The 27,119-nt window shown below is 49.1% G+C and overlaps 10 protein-coding genes across 10 annotated transcripts; 4 read left to right on the top strand and 6 right to left on the bottom strand.

The window, feature by feature from the left end:
• Positions 1-615: 615 nt before the first annotated feature.
• Positions 616-3,499, top strand: N7537_009425 (Amidase; the record flags this gene model as incomplete). The annotated part of the gene is made up of 9 exons (XM_056900479.1): positions 616-624; positions 706-1,309; positions 1,360-1,372; positions 1,491-1,930; positions 2,035-2,371; positions 2,462-2,733; positions 2,796-2,971; positions 3,025-3,307; positions 3,360-3,499. 9 exons carry the CDS (start codon positions 616-618, stop codon positions 3,497-3,499), a joined length of 2,274 nt encoding a protein of 757 aa, XP_056749147.1.
• Positions 3,500-3,767: 268 nt separating this feature from the next.
• Positions 3,768-5,329, bottom strand: N7537_009424 (uncharacterized protein; the record flags this gene model as incomplete). Its single annotated transcript, XM_056900478.1, has 5 exons — positions 3,768-4,294; positions 4,370-4,437; positions 4,497-4,879; positions 4,936-5,016; positions 5,201-5,329. 5 exons carry the CDS (start codon positions 5,327-5,329, stop codon positions 3,768-3,770), a joined length of 1,188 nt encoding a protein of 395 aa, XP_056749146.1.
• A 1,078-nt stretch (positions 5,330-6,407) lies between these two features.
• N7537_009423 (NADP-dependent isocitrate dehydrogenase) lies at positions 6,408-8,562 on the bottom strand (the record flags this gene model as incomplete). The annotated part of the gene is made up of 7 exons (XM_056900477.1): positions 6,408-6,832; positions 6,898-7,394; positions 7,447-7,483; positions 7,550-7,733; positions 7,864-7,899; positions 8,115-8,403; positions 8,462-8,562. Coding segments are annotated over 7 exons (1,569 nt in total), but the record flags the coding sequence as incomplete, so codon positions are not given.
• A 516-nt stretch (positions 8,563-9,078) lies between these two features.
• N7537_009422 (C-1-tetrahydrofolate synthase) lies at positions 9,079-12,524 on the bottom strand (the record flags this gene model as incomplete). The annotated part of the gene is made up of 5 exons (XM_056900476.1): positions 9,079-9,350; positions 9,409-11,936; positions 11,989-12,026; positions 12,080-12,100; positions 12,167-12,524. 5 exons carry the CDS (start codon positions 12,522-12,524, stop codon positions 9,242-9,244), a joined length of 3,054 nt encoding a protein of 1,017 aa, XP_056749144.1. The 3' UTR covers positions 9,079-9,241.
• Positions 12,525-12,934: 410 nt separating this feature from the next.
• Positions 12,935-14,635, top strand: tif34 (translation initiation factor eIF3 subunit i). The gene is made up of 5 exons (XM_056900475.1): positions 12,935-13,097; positions 13,164-13,670; positions 13,736-13,852; positions 13,906-14,082; positions 14,144-14,635. Exons 1-5 carry the CDS (start codon positions 13,071-13,073, stop codon positions 14,324-14,326), a joined length of 1,011 nt encoding a protein of 336 aa, XP_056749143.1. The 5' UTR covers positions 12,935-13,070; the 3' UTR covers positions 14,327-14,635.
• Positions 14,636-15,234: 599 nt separating this feature from the next.
• On the bottom strand, positions 15,235-15,762 carry mbf1 (multiprotein-bridging factor 1; the record flags this gene model as incomplete). The annotated part of the gene is made up of 2 exons (XM_056900474.1): positions 15,235-15,543; positions 15,607-15,762. The coding sequence occupies 2 exons, from the start codon at positions 15,760-15,762 to the stop codon at positions 15,235-15,237; spliced, it is 465 nt and encodes a 154-aa protein (XP_056749142.1).
• Positions 15,763-17,397: 1,635 nt separating this feature from the next.
• N7537_009419 (SH3 domain-containing protein) lies at positions 17,398-18,334 on the bottom strand (the record flags this gene model as incomplete). The annotated part of the gene is made up of 4 exons (XM_056900473.1): positions 17,398-17,453; positions 17,508-17,732; positions 17,786-18,209; positions 18,272-18,334. 4 exons carry the CDS (start codon positions 18,332-18,334, stop codon positions 17,398-17,400), a joined length of 768 nt encoding a protein of 255 aa, XP_056749141.1.
• A 1,229-nt stretch (positions 18,335-19,563) lies between these two features.
• On the top strand, positions 19,564-23,099 carry N7537_009418 (ankyrin repeat domain-containing protein; the record flags this gene model as incomplete). The annotated part of the gene is made up of 3 exons (XM_056900472.1): positions 19,564-19,653; positions 19,718-20,234; positions 20,287-23,099. 3 exons carry the CDS (start codon positions 19,564-19,566, stop codon positions 23,097-23,099), a joined length of 3,420 nt encoding a protein of 1,139 aa, XP_056749140.1.
• An 800-nt stretch (positions 23,100-23,899) lies between these two features.
• On the top strand, positions 23,900-25,198 carry N7537_009417 (AIM24 family protein; the record flags this gene model as incomplete). The annotated part of the gene is made up of 5 exons (XM_056900471.1): positions 23,900-23,939; positions 23,990-24,007; positions 24,064-24,483; positions 24,568-24,917; positions 24,980-25,198. The coding sequence occupies 5 exons, from the start codon at positions 23,900-23,902 to the stop codon at positions 25,196-25,198; spliced, it is 1,047 nt and encodes a 348-aa protein (XP_056749139.1).
• Positions 25,199-25,758: 560 nt separating this feature from the next.
• N7537_009416 (translation initiation factor eIF2 subunit beta) lies at positions 25,759-27,037 on the bottom strand (the record flags this gene model as incomplete). Its single annotated transcript, XM_056900470.1, has 4 exons — positions 25,759-26,056; positions 26,122-26,614; positions 26,698-26,806; positions 27,026-27,037. The coding sequence occupies 4 exons, from the start codon at positions 27,035-27,037 to the stop codon at positions 25,759-25,761; spliced, it is 912 nt and encodes a 303-aa protein (XP_056749138.1).
• Positions 27,038-27,119: the final 82 nt, after the last annotated feature.

The following is a 27,119-nucleotide window of genomic DNA, read 5'->3' as shown; positions in this document are numbered from 1 at the left end:
AAGAAAGAAAAAGCAATGAAGATACGGGAGCTCCCGAGGTCCACCTGCGCCCAAACGGGAAAGTGTCCGCAACCCCCGCACTATACTCCAAGGCTGGTTGATAGCCTTCCAAACCAGGCCACTTCACACACCATGAAAGTGAAAAAGCCTCGTGGCATTCGGCATGACCGAGACTGTGGTCGCTGCAAAGTCCGAGGGGTCAAATGTGACTTGAACCGGCCCCGATGTCAAGCCTGTCTCCGGAGTGGAGAAGCATGCAATTATCCGCAGCGAGTTGTATGGGTAGATGACAAGAAGTCGAAATCACCAAAAAGCACTTCAATAATTTCCAATGAACAAACACACATTGAAGTTACCAAGTCAGAATCGATTATCAACCTATACGGCTTTGTCGACCTCCTGGACACTTTCTGCCAACAACTTCAATCCAGCAGCCGTGACATCCCAGAAGAAGGAATTCAACTGATTTCACGCACGCTAAGCTTCGCCCGCTCGCGCATTCAAGATGCAAACAACAAAGAATCCCTCCAGTCGCATCTAGTGGCCTTGACAAACCTGAGCCAAGTTATCCAGTCCGCGCACCCGATCGCGCTCTTTGGCATCGCCACTTTCGCCATGTTTGAAGTATGCTGCGGGTCTTTTGGCAACTGGCATTGCCATCTTCAAGGCGCACGCTCACTATTAGATCTACACTGCCAACAAAAGGCCGATCTGGACAACCTCTGCGACGAGATCGCCGGTCTTGCCGACGTCCTCGCCTATCTAGTGTGGTTTGATGTTACAGGGGCCCTCGTCAGAGAAAGTCCATTAATTTTCGAAGACTGGCATCGTGAGACCTTATCTGCCGGATTCTTCGACTCAGTCGGATGTCCACCAGATACGTTCGATTTATTGGTTTATCTTGCGAAACACCGCGATGGCGATGGAATCCGCACTATGGACCTCAGTTCTCGAGCAATGGCCCAAATTCTACAGCTTAACGCGGGTGACTCAACGGACCGCAATCTCGCTGCGACCGTGTATAGAGGGGCTGCGGCAATCATCGCGTTCAGTCGTGCTGGAATGACTACGGGTGGCGATCCTTCCGCATCGACATATCATTCAACCGTAATCTCCTCTATGGTAGATCGGGCTTGCCAGGCTATCGCGGATATCCCTTCTACATCGAGGTTCTACGTGCATCTGGCTACCCCCGCATACCTGACAGGGATGAGTGCTTCGACAACACGACAGTGCGAGGTAATTCGAAACTACTGGCGGAACTGCCAGTCGTGTGAGTTCCCTCGTTATCCGGATGCCGAGGCGCAATGTGAGAGGAGGTGGAGTATATCCGGTGTGGGGTTACCATGGGTTAGGTAGCCTTCCTTATCGGGTAAGCCGTCTTACTTCTTATCTACATAGTACTTGGATAGGTCTTGAACATACATAAAGGCCCTGTTATGATCCAAATTCCTACCTTCGTAGCTCTCATATTTTGATCATAAACATAGGAATTCCCCGATGGCTACGTCGTACCAAGACCGTTGCGCTCAAAAGCGCGCTGACCAGCTCTCCCTCATCCTCCCCGAATGGCGCCTGGATCCCGTCCCCTCCATAGAATCCGCCCCAGACGCTCTGAAATATCTCCGTCGCATTCTCAGTCCAGAGGAACTGGCTCTCACAGAAGAGACCGATATTGCCGTCCTTCTCCGCAAGCTTTCATCCGGAGAACTCTCATCTCTAAAGCTGACTCAAGTCTTCGCTAAACGCGCCGCCCTCGCCCACCAACTCACAACATGCTGCACAGAAATATTCTTCGAGGAGGCCTTCGCTGTCGCCCAGGAACTAGACGACTACCTCGCTAAGACGGGCAAGACTATCGGTCCTCTACACGGGTTACCAGTATCCATCAAAGATTTATTCTCCGTTCAAGGAGTAGACACATCAATCGGTAAATTATCTTCCCCATACCTCTCACGCCTACGGTGTAAAAAAGCACCTATTCGTCCTGTATAGGTATCTGTACTTGTATACTAACAAAAATTCAAAAACCAGGCTGGGTCGGCCTCACCAACAATCCAGCAAAAGCAGACAAATCCGTAGCGCGCACACTCCGCCGTCTCGGCGCCGTCCTCTACGTGAAAACCAATCTGCCCCAATCAATGATGATGTCTGATTCTTATAACCACGTCTTCGGTCAATGCGTCAACCCCTTCAACCGCGAGCTGATTTCTGGTGGGAGTTCCGGCGGCGAGGGATCACTTATTGCTGCGCGTGGAAGCGTGCTTGGTATTGGTACCGACTTGGGTGGTTCGATTCGTATTCCTGCTGCGCTGTGTGGGCTTTATGGTCTCTCGCCTAGTCCCGGAAGACATCCGTATGAGAGGGGAAAGTGAGTTTATCTGTTTATTTCTCTGATTCGTTTCATCTGCTCGGTGGTGGAGAGTGAAAAGAAAAAGTTGCTGATCTGGATGATTTATAGCCCCGGACAGGATATTGTGAGATCCGTTGCTGGGCCTATGGCTTGTACTCTTGCGACTATTGAAAGGTATATGGAGGTTTTGCCAGAAGCGAAGCCGTGGGAGGTTGATCAACATGTCGCGCCTGTAGCGTGGAGGAAGGAGTTGGCTTCCCCTGGTGCGAAGAGACTGAGGATTGGATTTTTGGTTGATGATGGTGTTGTCAAGGTTCAGCCGCCGATTGCGAGGGCTATACGTGAGGTTGTTGAGGCGCTGAAAGCGGTGGGACATGAGGGTATGATAACTGACAACAACCTCTCCAATGACCATTCCGGATCATCTACTAACACCTCTTAGTGTTTGAGTGGGATGCGTCCTCGCATCTTTATGCGTACGAGCTCTGGGCAAAGGCTATATTCTCTGACGGCGGCGAGGGCTGTCGAAGACAAATTGAAAAGACCGGCGAGCCGCTTGTTGAGGGTATGCTCGTTGGTAAACCCGAGGATACTTTGACCACCAGTCAGACGCATCAAGTGAGAAAATTCCGGTTTTGGTACTATGGTTACTAGCTGCTAACATGTCGCAGCTTAATGCGGACAAATACAATTTCGAATCGGCATATCTCGATAGATGGATATCCTCCGATCTCGACGCATTAATCATGCCCAATACTTCATGGGTGGGATACAAACCGTGGACATGGGTAAAGTCCAGTGCGTATGTGGGTTATACGAGTATCTGGAATTTGCTTGGATATGCTGCGTTGGCAGTGCCGGTGACTACTGCTTCAAGGACAAAAGATGTTCCGGATGAAGAATGGCTGGCCCATGATCCGAGGAATGATAGTGATAGGTTTAATAAGCAGCAGTGTGAGTACATCCAATTTTGGAACCCTCTTGAACAGTGCTGATTCGTGTTTAGATGATATCAACCTGGTTGAGGGTATGCCTGTTGGCATACAGGTTGTTGGCGGCCGATTTGGTGAAGAGAAGTGTGTTGCTGTGGCTAAGGCGATTGAGCAAGCTATGCAAAGGAAGATTACCTCACGAGCAAGTCTTTGACATCGTACATAGGTCCATGGTCATCTCTTTCTTATTCACACTATTTACGTTTGCTACTGGTTGTGTTTCTACATAGGTCCTTACCATCAGATTTGGTGACGGGTATAACAGAACATTATATATATCATCTTTCTTAAATGTTCCATGTACACTAAATACAATATGATCCAAGCATAAGATTAACATCCTCATTCATATCGTCACTATATGCAATTACATCACGGGCTTTGTTGATGCTCATTATATATAATCCGAACCCTCGATAATTTCAAATAGGAGCATTCATCCTCCCCTTATAGTCCGGGAACTCAAAATCCCCCAAATCACCGAAATCCCTCTCAATACTAGGATTCGAGCATGGCTTCGCATGTGCAGTCTTACTCCTCGTTTCCCCCTCCCCCGTCTCTATATCGAAATGAAGGCCACTCGCAGAATGAGGCCGGGCAACAGGGGCAGGAAGAGTATCAGACTGCATCCTCAACTCCCTTTTAACACGAATCCCCTCCTCATTATCTTGCACCTCTCCATTCGTATCGACCTTGGAAATACTAGCAGAGTAACTCGCCGGTCCGGGACTGAAGATTTCATTACACCAGATACTACCATCTCGGCGGAGAGGCTCGCTCATCTGGGTTCTATTGGAGTTAACCTTTGAGGTGTGGGAGTGTATCGGTCGAGGGAGGAAGAAGAACGAGAAAATGCGGGAGAAGAGTGGGTGGAGTGGTGGCAGGCAGACGCAGATGATGGATACGTTGGCTTCGAGGGAGGACCAGAGGGCTGCTCGGGCATTTGCAACTGTTGGTGTGTTAGTTTTAGATTTTTTTGTTCTCTTCGTATATTGCAGTATGTGAAAAGAAGTTATATACTTACGGGTAAGGTCTCCTCCGGCAACCATGATGCTCAATGGATACATGCGAGCGGAACTGGTGGCAATAATGCTATAAAAAAAGTCAGCTTGGTTCCTGAGATCACCCAAAAACGATTTAGTTTGACTTACATGATTCCAAGGCTGAAAACCACCATTATTCCCCATTTTTGTCTTTTCGGTAGTTGTAACTTCCACAATAGCGGCAGAGGCAAAATCAATATCACCAGATCGGTAATAGTCTGGAGTGCCGCATTGGTGAACCAGACAGGGGTGGCGGGTAGACATTTTGTCTTGCGGACCTCTGCAGATGGATTCCAGAAGGCGTGGACAGGGATGCAGAAGAAAAAGCCGCTCAGGGTCGTCCATAGACCTATGATAACGAGGCAGCCCATTAAGGTGTAGGTAACCAAGAGGAAGGGATGGGGATGGAAGAGACGGGTGTAGAGGGTCAATGCGGAGAACTTGGCTAAGACCATGGTCATGTTGTAGAAAGGGACCGAGAGCCATAACCACTGTGGTTGGGGTCTATTAGTGACTTGTTCCACAACAGAAGGAACGTTTTTCGTACAAATAGTTGGCGCTGAATCACATCTTCCGACAGTTCTGACATGGGGACGCCGATGCCATATTCTCGTTCTGTAGAGTAACTCTTTAGATTGGAACGTATAGCAGTAAGACATTGCTGGGATGGACCACTTACCAAGAATTATACAGGCGTATAATGCTAGGTCAACGAGCTTTGATAGATGATTAGTGCTGTGCTCTCACTCCCCACATACTTCGTCTGAGAGACGTATGTTGTAGTGGTATACATAGTAGATAGAAATACATACCAATGCACCTATTATAATCAAGTCATCTAGTCCAGGAGCCTTCACCACGTAGAACCGAGTGTATAGCCGGAAGGCGACAGTCAAAGCCGCCAGCCCTGTAAAGGCCGAAGTAACGATCACAACATACATTCAATCGGCAAGAGAGTCAATTGATAAAGCTTAAAGATATCAAAAGGATTTTAGTGGAAAGCCGTAGGCATGTGTCATTGTATTGAACGAAATGCAGTGGAAATATGCACCAGTACGCCATCAGACTGCAACTGAATATTGAGTAGGTGGAATTGTCGAATTGCAAGTAAGGAAGTTTAATATGAAAGTAAAGCAAAATTGAGAAAGAGATGCGCAGTCTTAACCCACACACGTCCTAACACCAAAACCCTACCCGACACAAACACATGTTTTGGCAGCAAAACCTGCATCAACTTCCATGAACACCCAAATCCCTTTCTTCCAATCAAGATTCCCTCTCTTATGGTTGGTACAACCGTAAAAAAGATCAAACAGGCCAAATGGCCGGATTAGGAAACAAAGATAATCATTTGCGTCAAGACCTCGCTCTAGGTCGATCGCTAGTAAAGTCAGGGACAGATGATTGGCTGCCCGAATAAAGTTGCGGGTCCCCGTATGCGACCCACATCCCAATTGGTTCGAAGGTTTGTGGTTGTTCGGTACCGACCCTACCCGTAACTCTGGAGAAGGTAAGGGCAGTCTGGGAGTTGAAGATCCTTGTTTGGCTTTTACTTGGAACACCTTATGTACAGATGCTTTGCTACTTAGGGTTCGGGATTGACTTTCGGTTGTTGAAGCTGAAACTATCATTTCCTTATTGAGATCTGCCTAAATTCGTGCTAACTTCGATTATATGTTTTTCTGGTCCTCTAAACACAATGTTGCGTTGGTGACGTTTGGAGTGGTTAAATGTTATTTCCCCTGCAATTGACGAAGGAGAATTCTTTGCCCCTGCAGAGGTGAGGTATAGACTGTGGTAGCACGTGGAATAAGCATGGAACATAAAATTAAAACGATACCACACTGTTTCAGGAACTGGTTGCCTACAATCTAGTGATAGAAAAAAGCATGTATACAGAATGGCAATTCAATTGCAAACTATACAAAAATGACCAATCAAAATTAGGCCAATGCCTTTCCGCTAGGGATTCTAAAACGGGAGTATCTCATCAAATTTTGCAGCAAATGGGAAAACGATCTACAGGCGAGCCTTAAGGTTGGCCTTCAGCCTCCGCTCAACGGCAGCCATGTACTCGCCAGTGGTAACCCAAGCCTCGCGGTCCTTGCGACCACAGGCGAGAGCCAGATCCTTAGTCATGATAGCCTCCTCGTTGACAACGTCAACGCAGGCACGCTCAAGCTCCTCGGCGAAGGAGACAACCTCGGGGGTGTTGTCGAGGACACCACGCTGGACGAGACCACGGGTCCAGGCGAAGATGGAGGCGATAGGGTTGGTGGAGGTCTCCTTACCCTTCTGGTGCTCGCGATAGTGACGGGTCACGGTTCCGTGGGCGGCTTCGGACTCGTAGGCATCGCCGTTGGGGGTGGCCAGAGCAGAGGTCATCAGACCGAGAGAGCCGAAGCCCTGGGCGACGATATCGGACTGGACATCACCGTCGTAGTCTAAAGATACGTGTTAGACAAGAAATAAAGAAACAAACCTAACACGGGATAGACGGAAAACTCACTCTTAAGAGCCATGACGAAGCCACCCTCGGACTTGATCATCTGAGCGACCATGTCGTCAATGAGACGGTGCTCGTACCAGATGCCCTTGGCATCGAAGTCCTTCTTGTACTCCTTCTGGAAGATCTCCTCGAAGATGTCCTTAAAGCGGCCATCGTACTTCTTGAGGATAGTGTTCTTGGTGCTCATGTAGAGGGGAAGACCCTTCATGAGAGCCATCTTGAAGGAGGAGTGGGCGAAGCCAGCGATGGACTCATCGGTGTTGTACTGGCACTGGGTGATACCACCACCCTGGAAGTCGTAGACCTGGATGCGCTCGGGCTCACCACCGGTAGGGGTGTAGACCAACTCGAGCTTACCGGGGCCAGGGATGACACGGTCCTGGGCACGGTATTGGTCACCGAAGGCGTGGCGGCCAATGACAATAGGCTTGGTCCAGCCAGGGACCAGGCGGGGAATGCGGGGAATGACAATGGGCTCACGGAACACGGTACCGCCACTAGATGGGTCGTTAGTGAATGGTCAAAGTCAATTTGATAGAGTTTACTCACAGGATGTTGCGGATAGTGCCGTTGGGGGAGAGCCACACTAGAAATGATTAGCTTTTTGGTGCTACACAAAACGGACTTCGGCCCCTGAGCTTAATGAGCTTACTCTTCTTCAAGTTGAACTCCTTAACACGGGCCTCATCGGGGGTGATGGTGGCACACTTGACACCAACACCGTACTTCTTAATAGCCTCGGCGGCATCAATGGTAACCTGGTCATTGGTCTCATCACGGTACTCAATACCCAAATCGTAGTACTTGAGCTCAATATCGAGGTAAGGCAGAATCAACTATAGGCAGCCACTTAGTATCAAGCATGAATCCCAGCCGGCATGTAATATGACGCATCAACTGCATGCACCCTGCAACAGTGGGGATCGTGCAGGTCAAGCCCGGTCGAGGAGTGGACGATAAGCTTACCTTTTCTCTGATTTCTTGCCAGATAATACGAGTCATCTATGTTCACGAAAATCAATTGGTTAGCATGTGTCCAAAATGAGTTTCACAGCCTGGGGCGGCGTCATTGTCCGATTGACACATGTATTATCGTGATATTCCCCGTGTTTCCCCGCGTTTTCGACGAAAACGCGCAACCCGAGCACGAGGATGTACGGGCTAGTGAAACAGGCTGATTGAAACTTTGGACTATAAAAGGAGGGGTTGTCCCATACCTCATCACCATCCAACTCGACCACGGGGGTCTTGACTTTGATCTTGGTTTCGGAAGCCATAGTGCGGGTTTGAGTGAGAGACGAAGGGATCGATCCGGACCAGCGGGAAGAAGCAGCAACTCGATTAGTTCGTTGAGAGAGGGAGGTAGAGGAGATAGATCTCTTGGAAGAAGAAGTAAAGGAAGAAGAAGAAATAAGACGAGAAGTAGAAGAGAGAGGGGCAGAGGGGGTCGCAAGGGACCGACGAGCGAGTGCGGAACTGGACCGGAGAGCGTTCATCGTGGGATAGCTAAGGACGTCAGCGCCAATTTCGCAGTTTTTGTTTGGCCGAGCGGCATGTAAGTCGCCTCACTCGCTGATTACAGCCGAGGGAATGAGGTTCGGCAGAAAGGGAAGTGTGGAGTCGGGAAATTTCCCGGAGAAAGGGTAGAGAAGATGCGATTTCCGGGAATTGGGTAAAAGAAACCGGGGCAATACGGGAATTTGATCGGAATAAGATGAGTAAGGCAAGGGATAATTACCGATAAAGAGACTGAAGAGTGTTTTAAGAAGTGTAGAGGAGGAAAAAGCCTTGTCCGGTGTAGTGGAGGTTGGGGATCTTATGAATAACTCCGCAGAAAGAAGCGCCGAAGCCGGACAGTCACGAGATATTGAAGACTTTTGAAACGGTTTGGAGTGATTTTGAAGGGCAATTTAACGTGGATTTCTTTGTTTCTTTAAATCTTTCTATTCAATTTGTCCTGACTCATCGATCTAATCCTTTCTCAGCCAAAATTTTACTTCAAGCTCCATCAACCGACCCGCTGAACAAGGCTATATGCGGTGATAGAGCGGTTCCCGGAGAACGGAGCTCAACTCCGGTCTTGACCGGCCCTCCCTTTTTGACCCCGGAAAAGCTCCAACCGAATTGTACGATTTAAATGGAGATAAAAAAAGTATATATGTATTGATTATGATGAATATTGTCAAAATGAATTTCACGTGTCCAATTGCCCCGGATTGCGCAGTGTTGAAAAATCTCCATCTAAGGGCCCGATCAGACGCCAATTATCGTATGTGTTGAAAGAATCGAAATTCTGAACAGTGGTATATGCAAGCTCCAAATATCTCCCTATCTATATCGTAATCTAGAACAGCCCATCGATATCACCAGTCTCGGTGTCAATGTCCACATTAAGGTAGCCGGGGGCAGTGGGCAGTCCGGGAATGGTCTGAATGTCGGCAGCCAGGGCGTAGCTATAGTTATATTATTAGTGTGATGTATTCCCACAAACTGCGGGAACGAAAAACTTACAGGTATCCAGCGCCCACAGCCAATCGAACGTCCCGAATCGGCACAGTGAAGCCGGTGGGGGCGCCCTTAAGGGCTGGGTCGTGACTGAGTGAGTACTGAGTCTTAGCGATACAGATCGGCAGGTTAGAGAACCCTTGCTTGGTATAGGTGTCGACCTTCTTCTGGGCCAATTCACTGAACTCGACCTTCTCAGCGCCATACATGGCCTGGCCGATGCGCTCGATGCGCTCCTGGATAGTGCCATCCAGTCCGTAGAGAAGCTTGAAGTCCTTCTCCTTGGAGCTGGCGGTCATGACAGCCTTAGCCAGATCAACCGCGCCGGCTCCACCCTCAGCCCAATGGTTAGCAGGGACCGCATCCTCGGCACCAGCAGCGATCGCCTCCTCCTTGATGACAGCAATTTCAGCATCGGTATCAGTGTCGAACTTATTAATCGCGACCACCACCGGGACGCCGTACTGCTTGGCGTTGGCGATGTGCTTCCGCAGGTTAACACAACCCTTGCGGAGAACATCCACATTCTCGGTACGGTAAACCTCCTGGAGAGGGGCACCGGGCTTAATCTCGGGGCCACCGCCGTGAACCTTCAGCGCACGGACAGTAGCCACAATAACGACAGTATCCGGAACCAGACCAGAGGAGCGGCACTTGATGTTAAAGAAGCGCTCACCACCCATGGTGAAGTCAAAGCCAGCCTCGGTGACCACAAAACCGGTCTTGGCTTCATGATCCTCATCAGGCTCAGTACCGGCAAGCTTGAGGGCAAGCTTATCAGCGATGGCAGAGCTGGCGCCAATACTGATGTTGGCAAAGGGGCCAGCGTGCACCATCACAGGAGTACCTTCCAAACTCTGCATCAAGTTTGGCTTAATGGCATCCTTCATCAATGCGGCGAGGGCACCACCGGCACCAATGTCGTCGCAAGTCACGGGGTCGCCGTTTCTAGAAGTGGCAACCACCATACGGCCCAATCGCTCACGCATATCCTCCAAGTTGTTGCTCAGGGCAAGAATGGCCATGCACTCACTAGCAACGGAAATATCGAAGCCAGTCTCGCGAGACAGACCCTTCTCGGTAGGGGCCACACCGACAGTGATACCACGCAGGTGACGGTCATTGACATCGAGAACGCGGCGCCAAGTGATGGTCTCTGGGTCAATATCTAGGCGGGCAAAGCGTGTAATTTCCTCCTCGGTAAGATCGTCTGGGTTAGTCTTCTCAATACCCAGCTTCTTCAGACGTCGGAACATGATGGGCTTGAATTCACGTCTGCCCTTGCTAGCAGGGACAAGACGCTTGTACAGAGGTCCGTCTTTCTGAGTGGACTCGTGGAACATACGAGTCTCAATAGCCGCAGCGAGGAGGTTGTTCGCAGCGGTGATGGCGTGAATGTCACCAGTAAGGTGGAGGTTGAACTCGTCCATGGGAATAACCTGACTGTAACCTCCACCAGCGGCGCCACCCTTGATGCCGAAGGTAGGACCTTGGCTGGGCTGACGGACGTTGGCAAAAGAAATACGGTTCAGGTGGGCACCAAGTGCTTGAGTGAGACCTAATGTGGTGGTGGACTTGCCCTCACCAAGAGGGGTCGGTGTGATACCGCAGACCAAGATGTATCTTCCGTTGCGGCGGTGGGAGAGGCGGTCCAGCACACTAAGGCTGATCTTGGCCTTGGTGTGGCCGTAGGGCTCCAACTCGTGAGGGGCAATGCCGATCTCAGTGGCAACCTGGGTGATGGGCTTGGGGTACTGGGCCCGCGAGATAGCAATATCGGAAGGCACAGGCGTCTGTAGGCGAATTGGAAGAGGAGTGACGTGGCGGTCCTTCTGTTTCTCAAAGTAGCCCTTGGCGGAGTGGACCACGTTCTTCAACAACATGGCCACTGTCATAGGACCAACACCACCGGGGACGGGAGTGATCTGTGAGGCCACCTGGGAAGCAGACTCGAACTCCACATCGCCGACAAGTCGCTCACCGGACTTCTTGGTCGCGTCAGGCTTGTAGTTGATACCAACATCAATGACCACAGCGCCGGGCTTCAGCCAGTCACCCTTGACAAGCTCGGTCTGGCCAATGGCCGCCACAACGATGTCAGCGTTCTTCACAATACGGGCAATGTCCGGTGTCTTTGAGTGGCAGACAGTAACGGTAGCATCGGCGTTCTTGAGCAAATAGCTGACTGGGCTGCCGACAATGTCGCTACGTCCCAGAACGACTGCCTCCTTGCCGGAGGGGTCTACACCGCTTGCCTTGAGTAGTTCCATGACCGCTAGAGGGGTGCAGGGAGTGAACAGCGGGCGACCGCCTCGCTTAGCCAACTCGCCGATATTGATTGCGCCGAACCCATCGACATCCTTCTCGTCTGCAACGGCAGATGTAATTGCATGCTCAGACATGTGGTTTGGGAGGGGCAATTGAACAAGGATACCGTGGATCGCGGGGTCATTGTTGGCTCTGGTGATCTCTTGGATGACCTGCAGCTCCGTGCTCGATTCGGGAACGTTGATCAGGGTGCAGATAATGTTGGCCTGGTAAATAAAGTGAGATAGTGCCTCGAATATCCCAAACAGCAAGTCATACCTCTTGGGCGGCCTTCAGCTTCATGCGCACATAAGTACCTAAGTAATATTAGTCCAAACGATCTCTCCATACTGTTTGTAGATAAACCAACTAGAATCGGATCGGTTGCCGACTAAATAGAATCATCATGTTAGTATCCAACACTTCTGTAATCACACTCGAGGACAGGCATGCTTACCCTGGAAGATGACCAGGTTAGGCTTGAATCTAGGGTTGGTCACTTGAATCTGCTCAATCTCGGACTTCAACCCCTGGCGAATGCTCTTCGCGATGGCAGTGCCATCAATCTTGGCGGCAGCCATTGCTGACCCGGAAAACGTTCGGAAAGATGAGATAGCGGGGCTGATAGGAGAAAAATTGACGTTCACTAAAGAGGATTCAATCGACGATGAACGAGATCGTCTGACTCCTCCTTGGACAGGGGAATAGTTATAGGAAACAGAACGAGATAGGAGAAAAAGATTTCGGAGACGAGTGCCCGCATGCACTTGGAGATAAAAAGTGCAGCGGGGTAGGGCAGCGGGGACGAATGGCATGAATTATTGCTTGTTTGGGGCGAACCCTCGGAATTGGTACCGGCGTTGCAAACGATATCAACCAATTTAGGCCTTGATTTCACATGCACTGCTCCGGAGATATACAGAAGTCAAGCCAATCCTTTCAATTTCGAGATATTCCCCTCACATTCACCTCATCTCTTCTTTTGTCTGTAATTAAGCTCATGCGGAGAGTCGGGGAGTTTCCCGGCCATCTCCTGATTTCTGCCTGAGGCATTATTTCCTATCTGAGCCCGCATGAGTCATCCGGGACGCATTAACCTGTTCGGGGCTGCCAGTTAGGGCTTAGGGGTCGCGAGATATCAGTCACGTGTAGATATCGGAGTACGGAATATCGTCGCCTCCGATTGAGGCTTGGCATTGAGGGCCGAGTGTGCGATGAAATTCACTAGTCAAAGAAAGTGAGGTTGACGAGGTTGACCCCCCCAAAAAAGCCACTCCGCCTTACCCCTTCTGAGCCGAGCGTCTCAGATTTTTCCCCTCCGATACTCCATCTCGAATTTCCTAATCACCTCACCCTTCGAAATGCGGCCTATTTTGCTTTCCGGCCATGTGCGTTGACTTCCTCGAAATCTTGCTGGATCCACAGAGACTGACCGCAGCCAACTATAACAACAGGAGCGGTCCCTGACCCAGATCAAGTTCAACAGCGATGGCGATCTCCTCTTCTCCGTCTCGAAGGATAAGATTGTGTGCGCATGGTGGTCCGCCAACGGCGAGCGTCTCGGTACCTACAACGGCCACCAGGGTGCTGTCTGGACAGTCGACGTCAGCCCCAACACCATTCTTCTTGCAACCGGATCAGCAGACAACACCGTGCGTCTATGGAACATCAAGACCGGCGAGTGTGTGAAGGTGTGGGAATTCTCGACAGCCGTCAAGCGCGTGGCATTCTCCCCCGATGGAAGCAGACTTTTGGCAGTGACGGAAAAGCGCATGGGTTTCAATGGTACTATCGCGGTTCTCGATATCAACTACGGCGAAAACCTTAGCGCGCAGGCCACCGAGCCTACCTTGACCATCGTTTGCGAGGAGAGCAAGGCCACCGTGGCGGGGTGGAGTTTCCTGTCCAAGTACATCATTGCGGGGCACGAGGACGGCAGTGTCAGCCAGTACGATCCTAAGGTATGTTTTTTGGGGGGATGATTTCAGGTGGCTTGGGGAGCGTGGAATGCTAATGCCATCTCTAGTCTGGAGAACAAGTCGAGAACGTGCAAATCCACGAATTCGATAGCCAAATAACCGACATCCAGTTCGCCCCCGATCGTCTGTCTTTCATTACCGCCTCGAAAGACAAGTCAGCCAAGGTATGTCTTTTTGCAGATCATTATACAAGGCAATCCGGGCTAATAATATGCAGCTCCTGTCCTCCCGCAACCTCGCCATTCTCAAAACCTATATCTCCGACACTCCTCTCAACACTGCTAGCGTGACACCCAAGAAGGACTTCGTGATTCTGGGTGGTGGTCAAGCCGCCATGGATGTCACCACCACCTCTGCCCGCCAGGGTAAATTCGAAGCTCGTTTCTACCACAGAGTGAGTACAATATGCGTTCAAACGATTAAACTTGCCACATACTAATAATCTTATTACTCAGGTTTTCGAAGATGAATGTGGCCGCGTTCGTGGCCACTTCGGTCCCCTTAACACCATCGACGTTCACCCCTCCGGTACCGCATACGCCTCCGGTGGTGAGGACGGATACGTCCGTGTCCACCACTTCGACAAGTCATACTTCGACTTCATGTACGAGGTCGAGCGGGAGCAAGCGCGGAAGTAAAGAGGGGATGTGGTGAAGAAAGTTGGGATGCGTCGTGTGTATGTGTTTACGAGGCGAAAAGACTTGGGACAGATCCCCCGAGTCCCGCATACGGAATGGGATGACCTTCCGGTCCACGATTTTCTCATTTCATTGATTCCATGATCAATCGGAGTTGGTACCTTGTGTTTGTGTCTTTGTTTAATAAAAAGATGACATGGTTCATTTTTGAGCTCTTATGTCTGTCCTGGTCCTCCGCAAAAGAGATGACAATCGGGTAAATAGACAAAATCAAAGCTTTGCAAATCTTCAAATTGCGTTTAGACGGTCGGTCTAAAGAATAACAGGATTGGAATCAAAGGTTATATATTGAAAAGCCCATTCCAGCCTCTTACCGCTTCTATCCCCTTTTCTAGAATGCTTGAGAAGGGGGACAAGATATCTATATTAAAAAAGACGACCAAAAAGACATGATCAGGCCAGGTGAGCGGCCAACTATTCTTGTTAGCATAGTTCTGCATCACTGTGTAGGAACGCAGTATGCATATTTCCAGTGCCTACTTCGTATGTAGGCTAAGCTTTCCTTTATGTGCAATGATGATGTGCGAGGCATGAAACCACTACTCAAATTTACGCTTAGATGACACTTACAAGTAGAAAAACAGATTGATAATATCAAAAAGGGAGGTATCTCATTTATACAATTTTTTTTCATGATATCTCTAAACCCGTTTCCCATGCAAGGCCAGCGCTAATCCGACCAGCAGACAAGAAACCCGTAGAAAAAAACAAAAAAAAAAAGTGACGTCTCATGAAAACGGAGAAGGAACATGACAGTCATAGAGCGCAAAAAAGCAAATGCAGAAAAAACTTTGGAATTTGCCCCAGTCTCATCCCCGAAGGGATAGAGGCCACGGACTCAACCCCATCTATTTCTTCTTGGGGAACTTTTCAGAGCCGATGTCTGAACCACGCAGCTTAATGTTCAGCACACGCTCCATGGATCCGAGAACCTTCTGGTCGGGGGCGGCGGTACCACGCTCGAAATCCTGAACAATGGTGATGGTGGTGTTGCACTTGGTGGCGAGTTCCTTCTGGGTCATCTTGTAGCCCTCCTCGGTACGGCGTCTCTTGATGGCATCAGCGACGGCGTGGCCGATGGTCTTGGGCTTGACGATGTCGTCGCTGCGGTCGACCTTGGTCAAGTGTTGGCCTTCGGGGGCACCTGCCTTGGCGCCCTGGAGAGTGTGTTAGTGGATATCCAAGGTATTTTTCGGGGTTACAAATCAGATTTCACGTACAAGGTTACCGGTGGTGTACTTCTTCTCAGTGTAAACGCTACCGGAGCGCTGAGCAGCGTTCAGGGCACTCTTGCCCTTGACGACGGTCTCGCGGGGCTGAGCGCCAGCTCCGCGGAACTTGCTGCCGATCTTGGTGGTGCTTTCCCAGTCAGACATTTTGAAAGGAAGTTGTTTTTGGGGGTGTGGGTGGTTGAGGTTGGTGAGAATGATAGCTGAGCGTGGAAGGAGATGACGTTGGTCGTGTGAGGGTCAAGAGAGAAATGCAATTTATATCGATGACACAGAAGCTTCTCGAGGGAGGGGAGCCCGCGCTAGTCCGTTTTGGGTCTAGCGTGTATCTGGTTCAAAGGCGCCTGCCCTTGTTCATATTGTGGCTCGGCTTTCTTTTGCATTTGAAATCATTTATTTCTATCAGTTCTGTATGACTGTTTCAGTTTGTTGCATGGCTTTGCCTCTTTTCTAGGGGACTTCAATGAGGTCTTAGGGGTTCGCTATACCCATTGGCAATTCCCCCACCACATCGATTGCCACAGCCACTTGTATTATCCACACTTATTTCATACATTCCAGACTCCTGTTGCGACAATTGTCAGATTATTGTCAGATTTAACACAGGCATAGATAGTTCAACAATATAATGTCCCCCGATCATCTTTACATAAAAAAATATATATATAGTCCGCTTCAAACCACCGGCAAGACAATGATGTTATTCGACCCACAACTTGATGTCATAAGGCCTTCTGCGCACATTTCCAGCCCTAATCACAGATATCATGGAAGGGTAACAAAATCTGCCTTGAAAAAACCAATCGCCATCCTCAAACGGCATGCTAGGAGCTCGTTGTACCAAAGTAAGCACAAGAGTCATAGTGAGTCTTCAGCCACGGGTCCCCACGATGAGGCTGAGTATGATCGGGCACCAGGATAGGCTTAGCCTCTGCTCATCGTATGTTGTACATTATTGCTAGCCCTACTTTGTCTACAAAGTAGAGACAAGTTGAGAGTACAGACTCTTTGGCTTTTCTTGTCAACTCAATCCAAGGGCAAAATATAAGGGATGTTGGTCTCTTGTCAGTTATATACTTTCCATTTTATATCAACGGTTTCACCTTTGGATAACATGGTCGGATGATTTATATAGCAATATGAAGTTATGTACATTGAACAGTTGCGCCTAAATCCCATCGCCCATGAGGAAAATATACGGCAGTATAATTACCAAGTCTTGCAAGACAAGACTGCTATCTTCCGTGGACAACTCCATCATAGAACTGCCCGGGCCTGTGGTCATATTCCCGTTCAGTCTGCAGCTTGAGTTGCAATTACATCGCACCCTACATTCATTAGGCATTATTCCTACCCCCAGCGCATGCTTTCTACCCTTTTTCCCTTTTCGCTGTATGTCGGATTCATGGAGTAAACTTGTAGCGGAATCTCTACCTATTCTCTTGTTTCACGTCCATCGGATGCTCTAATGACCTGCATAGGTAGGTTCTTTGTAGCTGTATGATTCAAAATGTAGGTAAATTCTGATGTGATCCAGAATACCAGGAAAGTCATTGACTAAGATAAGTATGCATACAACCCTAAGTCAGGATCGTATCGCAATGAAGAGCTATTAGCATTTGAACACTGGGGACCCCGAAATCTTTGGCCATAAGCCCGCCAATAAGCGATGCTGATTGAGCCCAGTCAATCTATTCAAAGCAAAAATTCAAACCACCAACGCCGTATCAATGAGAGTGAATACGAAGCAAAATGCCCAGCAAAAAGAGCCCGGTGGTATGATTAGAAGATGCTGTTCACGATGTTGGAGCCAACAGTAGCACCGGCACCGAAGATTGCTAATATCAAGTTAGAAAACCAAATAACGAGTACCAATGGTATATAAGACGTACCGGCATTTCCCAGTTTCTTTCCGAACTTCTTGCCTCCTTCCTCGAGCTTGTTCTTCTTTGGGTCATCGGGGTTTTCAGGCTGTCCACTCTGGCTGACTGCAAGAGGCATGTTCCCATAGTTTGTAGGCGGGGGCGAAGAAACACCAGCCCTCTCATTCACAATGTTCACATAGCTTCGAGGGAATATACCCTCCTGGCCAGTGCGCTCGTTGCGACCACGCCACCCTGTTTATCATTAGTTTCGCATCCATATCAGGGGGGAAAGGGGAATATCATACAGTCGTCATTCATGTGCTCGATAACCTGGATGCGATCTTGCGGCTGCAAGGCCAAATCACCAGCATCGGTAGGTGTGTATGCGTACATGGCCGAGGCGAGACCGAGGACGGGCGGGACTTGGGGATAAGCTGGCGGGGCCTGCGGGGGCTGGCTTGCATATTGATTCTGCGAGTAGGCTTTCTCATTCACCGACGTATTGGCCATTTGTGAGACAGGAGGCGAGTATGAGGGCGTGTAGGGGGCCGGAGGGGGCTGTGCTTGAACTGGAACATGTTGAGCTGGCGCAGGCTGTGCCTGCTGCCGGGGCGGCGATGATGATACGTGCAACGCCCGAGGGGCCTCGGAATCGGTGGGTAGCTGTGATAGAATGGAGGAGAGCTGGCGAGGAGTGATCACCGAGGCATCGGCAAGGAATTCTAGTTCCTAGATGATGTTGAATTAGTACCTGGATCGCATTTCAGGAACAGGATGCCGGGAAGCCATACCGTCCGGACCATGCGGAGCGACCGGGTGGTCATGGCAGACGCGAACTCGCTGGGGGCCGCCATTATGAAAAGACGCAGGTGTGAGAGATTGAAGGAGACAATTCCAGAATGACAAGAGAAGTGAAAAAGCCAAGAGTAAGGAGGGTCGGGAGACAGGGGGTTGTTACAAAGTAGGTCGGGTGTTGACTATTGAGTAGCCTAAATCATCTGGCCAAGATCTCAGAATCTTCGCCTTGACATTGACTTAACATTTACACCAACTATAAGCAATCATCAATTCCCATCTAATTCAAGTCTCTAAATGGATTACATTGCCTCCTGTACCCAGTCTCGGCTTTTCTTTTCTGGATTTGATGAATTGGTCAGAAATATATATAAACGTGTCAAGAGTGGAATCGAACTGAACCTCAACACCGAGTGCAATATACAACAGCTCCCTGTGTTCAATCTGAAACTCAACCTTAGCAGGATCAATTCCTTGAAATATTCACCATCCTATAACAGCGAAAGTCCCCATCTGCCTGCAACAATGCCACCACCATCAACCTGCCAGGGTAGACCATGTAGTTGTCATAGCTGCAATTTCCGTTGATCTCAGACATGTTCCACACCCCCTTAGTGCAGGAGAGAGCACATATTCCTGATCTTAGACTTGTCTATCTCCTCATCCTTGCTAGGGTACAATGAACCCTGCATCCCACAGCCCCAAAATAAGAAGTGAAAGTGCCCAAAAAAATATGATCATAGCCCGATAACCAACCTTTTCACTAACCTTCTTCCCCTCCCCGCATAACAGCCCACAGCCATCTTATAAATATTAAATTCTTTTAAGCCCCTCATGCATCAAGGATAACTTACGCGCCGGTCAAAGAAAAGCCCGCATCGAGACCCGCAGTCCGTGATATAGCGCCATGCGGGCCGGCACAGTGCAGTGACAACGGCGACACTCGCTAGCACAGCCTGCGCTTGCACGCCTGCACTAGGTAGCCTAGTGGGTTTCAGATCCCGACAAGATTAAAGCCATGATTATAGTGTTCTTGATATCATTGGCCCTCTATTATTGCCACGACGGAGGCGCCTCGCGAGCATGGGGGCTCTGTGACTTCGCTCTGAATCGAGTGGGGATCGGCAGTGTATGCCCACTCGATGGCGCATGGATGGTCGAGGGGTGTTCTCTTAAGAGAGCGTGGTTTGGGCGGTTATTTGAGGATTTCCTGTTAGTTCTGTAGTTTTACTGCATGGTATATGTTTTATTATGAATTGATGTGTTATGACTTACGAAGCTTTCTATGATGCTTTCTATATTTTTTTTTATATCTTTGTTTCCTCTTGTTAAGGCTGACGATTGGGATGATTTCACTAATAATCTTGCTACCGACTTGGTATGTTTATATTGATCTTGTCTGAATCAGGCAAGGAGTGGATGTGCTGATATTTCGACCAAAGGCCCCTTTAATTACATTGTTCGGTGAACGACTTACGAAACAATTCCTCTCCGAATCCATCAGCATTCTCGATAATGTCATCTTCGCCCTTTCACCACTAGGAGTCTTGACTTCCGTTGTGTCGGTAATCAGGGTATGCGGAAGTTCTTCCCTCAAGGCATTCGTCGGACGAGCACAAGAAGGTCCTGCCGAAGCCGAAAGCGAACTCCTTCCTTGCGTCTCGGAATCAACTGCGGAGCTCTTTAATGATGGCGGTATTGCACGAGTCTTTGGCCGGCCCAAGATCGTAGAGATAGTTGCTTGGGAGGATGTGGACCATAATACTGGAGAAAAGGGGACAAAGATTGGCACTTTAAAAGATGCCCTTAAAGAAAAGGCTTGGTCTTGCGATGGCGAAGTTCCACCTAGTGAATTGCCTGAACTGGATATTCCTAATCTGTCATTGAACAAGGGAATCAAGAGGAGAGACCAATTTTGGTTCCATTGTGCTGCAATACTTGGTGGTTTATTACAGAGCAGTAAGTACTTCTCTTTCTTTAAGACCGAAATGATACTGACGATCCCACCAAGGCACTATTATGTACGCTGTACTCACGGTATTTGTGTATCCCCAACATTTCCAGAAAGACGACAAAGCCGTCGCCTCATACGCATTCCCACTTTATATCATCGGCACAACCCTTCTGTTTCTCGGAATGTTCTTCTGTGCATTTATCATGGAGCGTTCCTCAAAGGAGTTCTATCTCAAAGCAGAAAAGCCAAGCAAGATATACTGGCTGCAGCCTGGTAACCAAGATGTGGGCGACCAGGTCTTCAATGCTTTCTTGGCTGTCAATGAAGGGCCCAATTCTTCAATGACCAAGAAACTTCGGTATATCAAATCGATCAGGGATCGAAGATATGACACGAAGTATTTGGAGACTTACTCTACCCTCGTATCGACGATGTTGGGATTCATTCTCCAATTCATCGGACTGAGAGGCCTTCACGCATCTGTCACCCTAGCCCAGTTGGGATCAACGTTCCTAATGACTATCATACGAACTTCTTTGCGTACAGAACGAATGACACCAGATGAAAATAAGATGAAAGGCGACCGGGGGCTCACGTCTCATAAACAGCAAGACATGGATTGTTTTGCATTTTATCTCGAGAAAGTACAGTCGTTTGAACTCGCCTCGGTCCCTGGTGGGCTAGCAAACATGCCTTCGCCGAGATTCACGCCCCATCTTGGACCTCCTCTGGCCAAACAATTAATTCGAACTAGGACCCAGCTGGCGGATCTCACGACTAGCTTAAGACAGAGCATGGGCGCAGATTGGGACGAAATGCCTATTCGACAAATGGCTTGCAACCTTGCAGAGACAATCGAGTCAACTATGGATTTGATCTCCGGTTGGGGAGTTGACCTCGGAAAGACCTTTGAGTTCCGACTTGGCTTCGAGTGCAGGAGTTCTTCTCCAGGTTCTGTCACACAGTCTCCGGGAACATATTCAATTGGTCTCATGCGTTGTGGTGATGCTCTTCGATGGAAAATGCAAGTCAACGAGCTGGAAGCAATACTAGGCCTGTGGACATGGTCTTTGTATAAGTCTGGTGATGATTATAGGTTTTCGCGACTCTTCCGTCTTGTTGGACTAAGCGAAGAAGAGGCAAAAAAGGAAGAGACTTATCTTTACTTCCACAAATGGATATTCCGACAAACAGAGGCCCGACTAGTGCCACCCGACCTGATTGATGACTCTCGACGTCTATTCGGCTTTGAACCTAAGGAAGGTCTCCCGATGGGGGATCTTCTCGCTATCAGGACTGAGAATGAAGTAGAGACAATGGCCGCCCAAGATATCTTCATTAAATTTCTCAAAGAAGTTTGTCTCAACGTGAAGGAGCTTGGTGGGGAAGTCGATGTCGTCTCCGGTATACAGAACTCGCTTTTGGGTTCCTGTACGCGAATTGATGAACTGGTATCCTGCTTTGAGGCCCATTCTCTTGGGACAAGGGAGGATGCATTGTTATGCATTGTTCCTGTTTTGAGGAACCGAAACCTTTTGCCTGATCTTGCAGCCGACTGCGCTAAAGTCAGAGCGCGGAGAGAACGGCTCATAAGCCAGGGGAAATGGCAAGATGCGTTTGCATTGCTGCGTTGGCTCTGCCAACGGTCAGAAGGTTCCCAATTCCAACGGTCAGTCTACGAGTTAGGTTCTCTTTGCCGCCGAGCATTATTGAACAACAATGAAACTATTCGCAAGGAGGGGTTGGCACAGATTTGCAAGCTTCTCAACTCAGATATAAGAGAGGAGTTTCTTCAAGCCCAGAAAGTATCACTGCCTTCTGATTGGACAATGTCACAAGATCGTATTGAATGGTGGCGCTCATTCTCTAGCCAACTAGGCTGGACCGCATGGATCATTTCAACGAAAGTTCCGGGAATGAGCTTCATGCAGCCAGATTTAAAGTCACTCAATGCACCAGAGAGCTTGCCTGGGTTTGTTGGCACCGGCCAGGATTCAGAAGCCACCCAAACCGGCATCCGCGCTATGCAAGATTGGCTCACGGTGCGAGATCTTGAGAATACTGGGTTCAAACGCTCAGGAGAAGAAGAGGACGACCAATTATGCTTTGACTGGGCCATCGAAAACCAATACCACGGTCTGATTTATTTCCTTTTGTTGAAGTGGTTGGAGTTGAGAGAGCACATCCCGGCCCTTGTCACCCTTGGATACTCTCTTGCGGCCAACAAACACTCCCATTTCGCTCTGCAGATTCTTCTTCGACAGGGTACCGACATTGATTCCCCTGATATACAAGGTTGTCCCGCATTGTTTAACCAAGCGGCACTTGGAAACGTGGAGGGGATAGTAATGTTGTTGGACAACGGTGCCGATCCTAATGGCAGTGACAAGGCTTCCCACGGAAGGCCACTGATCGCAGCAGTATATGGGGGACATATTACAGCTACGGCATCGCTTCTTCAATACGGAGCCAACGTGAACGTGTTGGACCACCATGGGATGACGGCGCTGTGGTGGGCAATGGCCAGTGACCATTTTGACATTGCTGAGCTGCTTTTATCCAGCGGTGCAGGGACAGAGTCAGTCGGGTCTGATGGCTTGACACCACTTCTTTGGGCTGCAACGGAGAAAAGTCTCGCTGTTCTCGAGCTGTTGATAAAGTATGGAGCAAACATCAATGCTCAAAATGACAGCGGCAAAACTGCACTTATGCAGGTAGCGTCTAGAGAACATTCAGTGCCAGTGCTTCGGTTGCTGTTAGACAAAGGAGCTGATGTCCATATGAAAGACGACAGTGGCCTGACAGCCCTGGATATGGCAAAAGAAGCAAACTTCGATGAGGCTATAGCCATACTGGAGCCATCATCGTAATTTGTTGGCGTCTTGGATACCTGGTTGGGCTCCAGGACCTCTTTGATAGAAAGTTTCTTCTTTCTGCCTAGCTAGTCATCATTTATAATTTGTTCTCCCCGCTCCATTTGCAATGCAAGCAATCCCCCATCGTATCGGCTATATAACTGTCTGACTGAATCTTTAATGGTAATACTGAGGCCCCGAGCCCACACTCATCCGGCTCTCAAAGTTTCATTCCCCTTGGCCTCTATGGAGTATTAAAGAGTGGCCAATGAAAATTGCCGGTTGAGTCGGGTGGTCTGTGGAGCTGACCTATCAAGTTGTGCAGGGGGCATATATGGAGGGGCAGAGGGGAGCTGCTAAGCGCTCGGCGGGGATGAGCATGCAGTAGTCGGATGTGACTGGGAGTACATAAGAAATTGACTCTCTATCACTGAGTCCTTTCTGTCACACGGGTGATCGCTTCCTATGCCAATTCTGGTCTAATTATAGCCCTGGACGTTCTAGTGCGGAGTTGAAGTTGTGCTCTTTAAAAAGAATGGCCCGCCACAAGAAGTTCCTCCCAGACAGCTTCTTCTCCAAACCTGATAACCACCCCTAGGCTATTCAAAATCCCAATTAACTTCGCCAAGCAAGAGACTACAATTTTTATTTTATTCATTGAAAGTTACCTTGTCCACACTTCATCATTTCCTACCCCGCAGCCTAAGAAGCTCGTGAGTGTCATTCGACAGCAGCTGGAATCTCATTCTGATCATTGAGCAGCTCAGTTCAATTGGCCTCCATATAGTCTTCCTGTGCCTAGCTTGATTTTCATCATGTCACAGCAACATGAATATCCCCCTCCGCCTATGTCTGGTAAGCACATAACTCCCAGCAAACACTTACAGGCCGACTGACTTAAATAGCTCCTCCAACTCAGACATGTAATTAATATGGATGCTCTCAGTCCCAATAAATGTCATACTAACGTCCCGAGTAGCATTTACACCGCCCAATCAACCATACTTCGCTGAACCCCCCAGGCAAACACCCCCGTTAAATGGGGGTTATCCAGTGAGCCCACCACCAAACAAACATGCTTATTCCAATGGGGGATATCCAGCTCCCCCATCAGCCAGTCCACCGCCCCGTGATCAGATTGCCGAGCGAAACCAGGCAGCATTCAATCAAAACCAGTCTCTTGGCCGGCTCTCAATTTCATCTCAAACTCCACCGACAGTAACGATGGAAAAGATCCCCGGAGGTGCACCGGCGTATGGAAAGTTCGTTGGAGTACAATCGAACAGTGCCGATGATGTTGGGACATTCAATGGAGGCAGTTACAGAATCAGCCACCGAGATACCAACTCAATTTTGACAGTACAATTGGCAATGGGTTGTCCTTTGACTGCCAGGCCAGGTAAGAGAATACCTTGATAAATCCCTGTCCACTGTGTCGCTTTCATTCGTTCGTTAGTGTCCAAGTAAACTGACCTTGCAATAGGTGTAATGATTTCAATGTCACCAACGATAACCCTGAGAGGAAGCATTTCTTTCTCGGTAAAGAAATTTCTCATCGGTGGCAGCATGACCATGTCACACTACACGGGCCCGGGTGAGCTGCTTCTTGCGCCCCCTATGTTGGGAGATATTATTGTCCATGAGATCAATGCAGGTGACAAATGGAATGTCGGAAGGGACTCCTTCCTAGCCCACACTTCTGGTGTTCACCACGAATACAAGCCTCAGGGGTTGAGCAAAGGGTTCTTCTCCGGAGAAGGGTTTTTCATTTACGAGTTCACGGGTCAGGGCTTGTTCTGGCTGCAAAGCTTTGGAGCAATCATCAAGAAAGATGTAAGTTCACCCCCATCCTGCTGTCTATATCATTACTCTACTGATACATGTTTATCATACAGCTTGTGGAAGGGGAAGCTTACTTCATCGATAATGGTCACCTTGTTGCATGGAACTGCAAATACGACATTGAGCGGGTTGCCTCCGGTGGTCTGCTTTCTAGTTTCAGTTCTGGAGAAGGACTGGCTTGCAAATTCAAAGGCCCGGGAACCGTATATCTGCAAACCAGAAACCTCAACGCTTTTGCTGCCCAGATGAAAATCAGCACCGCCAGTGGTTGAGTCCAGTTAAACAAATCCAGAGCGAGCAATTTGCAGTTGGAGTTTCGATACTTTGATTTTATTTCCGCCAAATACGTTTTGCTTCCCAATCTGACATTAGCCGATGTGCTGTTGTTGTATACTTACCCTATGCCTCAGGTGAAGGCCCAATCGCGAGCAGGTCTCCATGGATGTTATATCAAGTTGTCAAGTGGACAAATACGCCCATTCATGTCATTTATCTTTCATATTTCACATTGTTATACCAGCATTCGTCAATAAGTTCGAGATATCATTCCTTATAAACCAATGAACGATGGCGATTCTACCCTACCTCTAAACGTCTACCTAGATGCAATATCATACAGCTTCAAAAAGGCAAGATATAGTGATATCAGTCCATTGCATGCGAAACTACTTTTTATTCTTCAAATCGTTTCCTCATCTCAAGCCCCTCAGGGTAAAAACCAAGGCAACAGTGCCATATTTCCACCCAGCAAAAGCTCTAGTAAGTGACACGCCATAAGGAAGAGATAAAAACAAGCCCTTCCTTCGCAAATTGCCAGCACAGCTCCATCCACTTAGCCCACACGCTTTCTGCGGCCGATCTGGGAACGGAAACCGGTCTTGATGGCGGCGACGGAACGACGGGATCCGCAAGAGTTGCAAGTAACGAAATACAGACGGTTCTCTCCCTTGTTGAGCTCGGTGTCGGGGCTGCGGCACGTCTTGCATGTGACGTACTCAACAATATAGCGACGCAGAACCGATTCGATACCCTTCTGTTGGAATCTTCCCTTGATGACCAGACGACGGCTACCGTCGACACTGCCTGATGTACCGAGTTCGGCGAACAGGAATTGGGTGCAGTGCTCCTCGCTAATTAGAACAAAAACAGTTAGAAAGATATCAACGAATAAATGGGGGAAAGGAGCATAACGAACCTTCGCTTCATGCGCTTGCAGATATCGGCGATGTTGGCGAAAATAGTACGACGGTTACCTTCACGCAGGCACTGAGGCGGGGGGATCTTGTAGGACTTGGCGCCGCTGGACAGAAGGTCGGGGTGGTGGCTCTCGATGAGGGAGAAGAAGCGGGAGACAAGGAGCGAGTAGGGGATGGCTTGTGTGGCGTCGTGTGCCCAGATACCGGTGCCGGCCTCGAGGTCACCCTCGGGCAGCTCCTCGGGCTGATCCTCGCCAGCCTCCTCAGCAATACCAGCCTCAGCGAGCTTGGCATCGAAGTCGTTGGGGTCGGCCTTCTTAGACTTGCTGCCGCTCTTCTTTTTCTTCTTCAGGGCGGAGGGATCGAATTCGCCATCGGCGGCGGCGGGGGCCTCCTCGTCATCGCCAACGTCGGCGGTCTTAGACTTCTTGGAGGTCTTCTTCTTTTTTGAGAGTCCCTTGAACATCTCGGTGACCTCGTCGACATCCTTCTCTGTATATTCAAGAAATCGTTAGTGGGGCTGTGGTAAAAGCGAACGGGGGGACTGAGCCTGGGATCGGAGAGCTATTGCATACCGCCTGTGGGCTTCTCAGCCGGAGGAGCATCTGTGACTTGGCCGTTGGTATCCATGATGACCGATCCTTCGCTGAATGCGACCGACTTGCGCTGTTTAGTTTCGATTTCCTGAGCGGAGCGGCAAAAAGCGGTGTTAGTTCTGAGAAAAAAGAGAAGAAGCAGAAGATATCGTATAGCCTGGCTTTTCAATAAAAGTACCAGTCCTTAACCCCGGGCTCAACAATGTGTGTTCTTGGATCACTGTGGTTGGCGGCCGAGGGGTCGATATTGTGCAGACTTAAAGAAAATGTGGGAGGGTCGGTAAAAAGACCAGGGTGTGTGACGTACAGCGTCCGCCATGTTTCGAGGCTTCAAAGATGCTATTCGCTCCACCACAATTTGTTGGAGATGAGTTCAGATTGTTGTGAATGCAAAGAGCTAG

This window comes from Penicillium hordei, assembly GCF_028827395.1.
Source record: "Penicillium hordei strain IBT 12815 chromosome Unknown utg000005l_segment0_segment0, whole genome shotgun sequence".
NCBI lineage: Eukaryota > Fungi > Ascomycota > Eurotiomycetes > Eurotiales > Aspergillaceae > Penicillium > Penicillium hordei.
The sequence above is the reverse complement of the archived record's forward strand: the minus strand, read 5'-3'. Positions and strand labels throughout refer to the sequence as shown.

Excerpts from the sequence above, each read along its gene's own strand:
- tif34 (XM_056900475.1), top strand. The coding sequence starts at position 13,071 with ATGCGGCCTATTTTGCTTTCCGGCCAT. Across the intron at positions 13,671-13,735 it reads TCAGCCAGTACGATCCTAAG|TCTGGAGAACAAGTCGAGAA; the intron begins GTATGTTTTTTG and ends TGCCATCTCTAG. Across the intron at positions 13,853-13,905 it reads CGAAAGACAAGTCAGCCAAG|CTCCTGTCCTCCCGCAACCT; the intron begins GTATGTCTTTTT and ends AATAATATGCAG.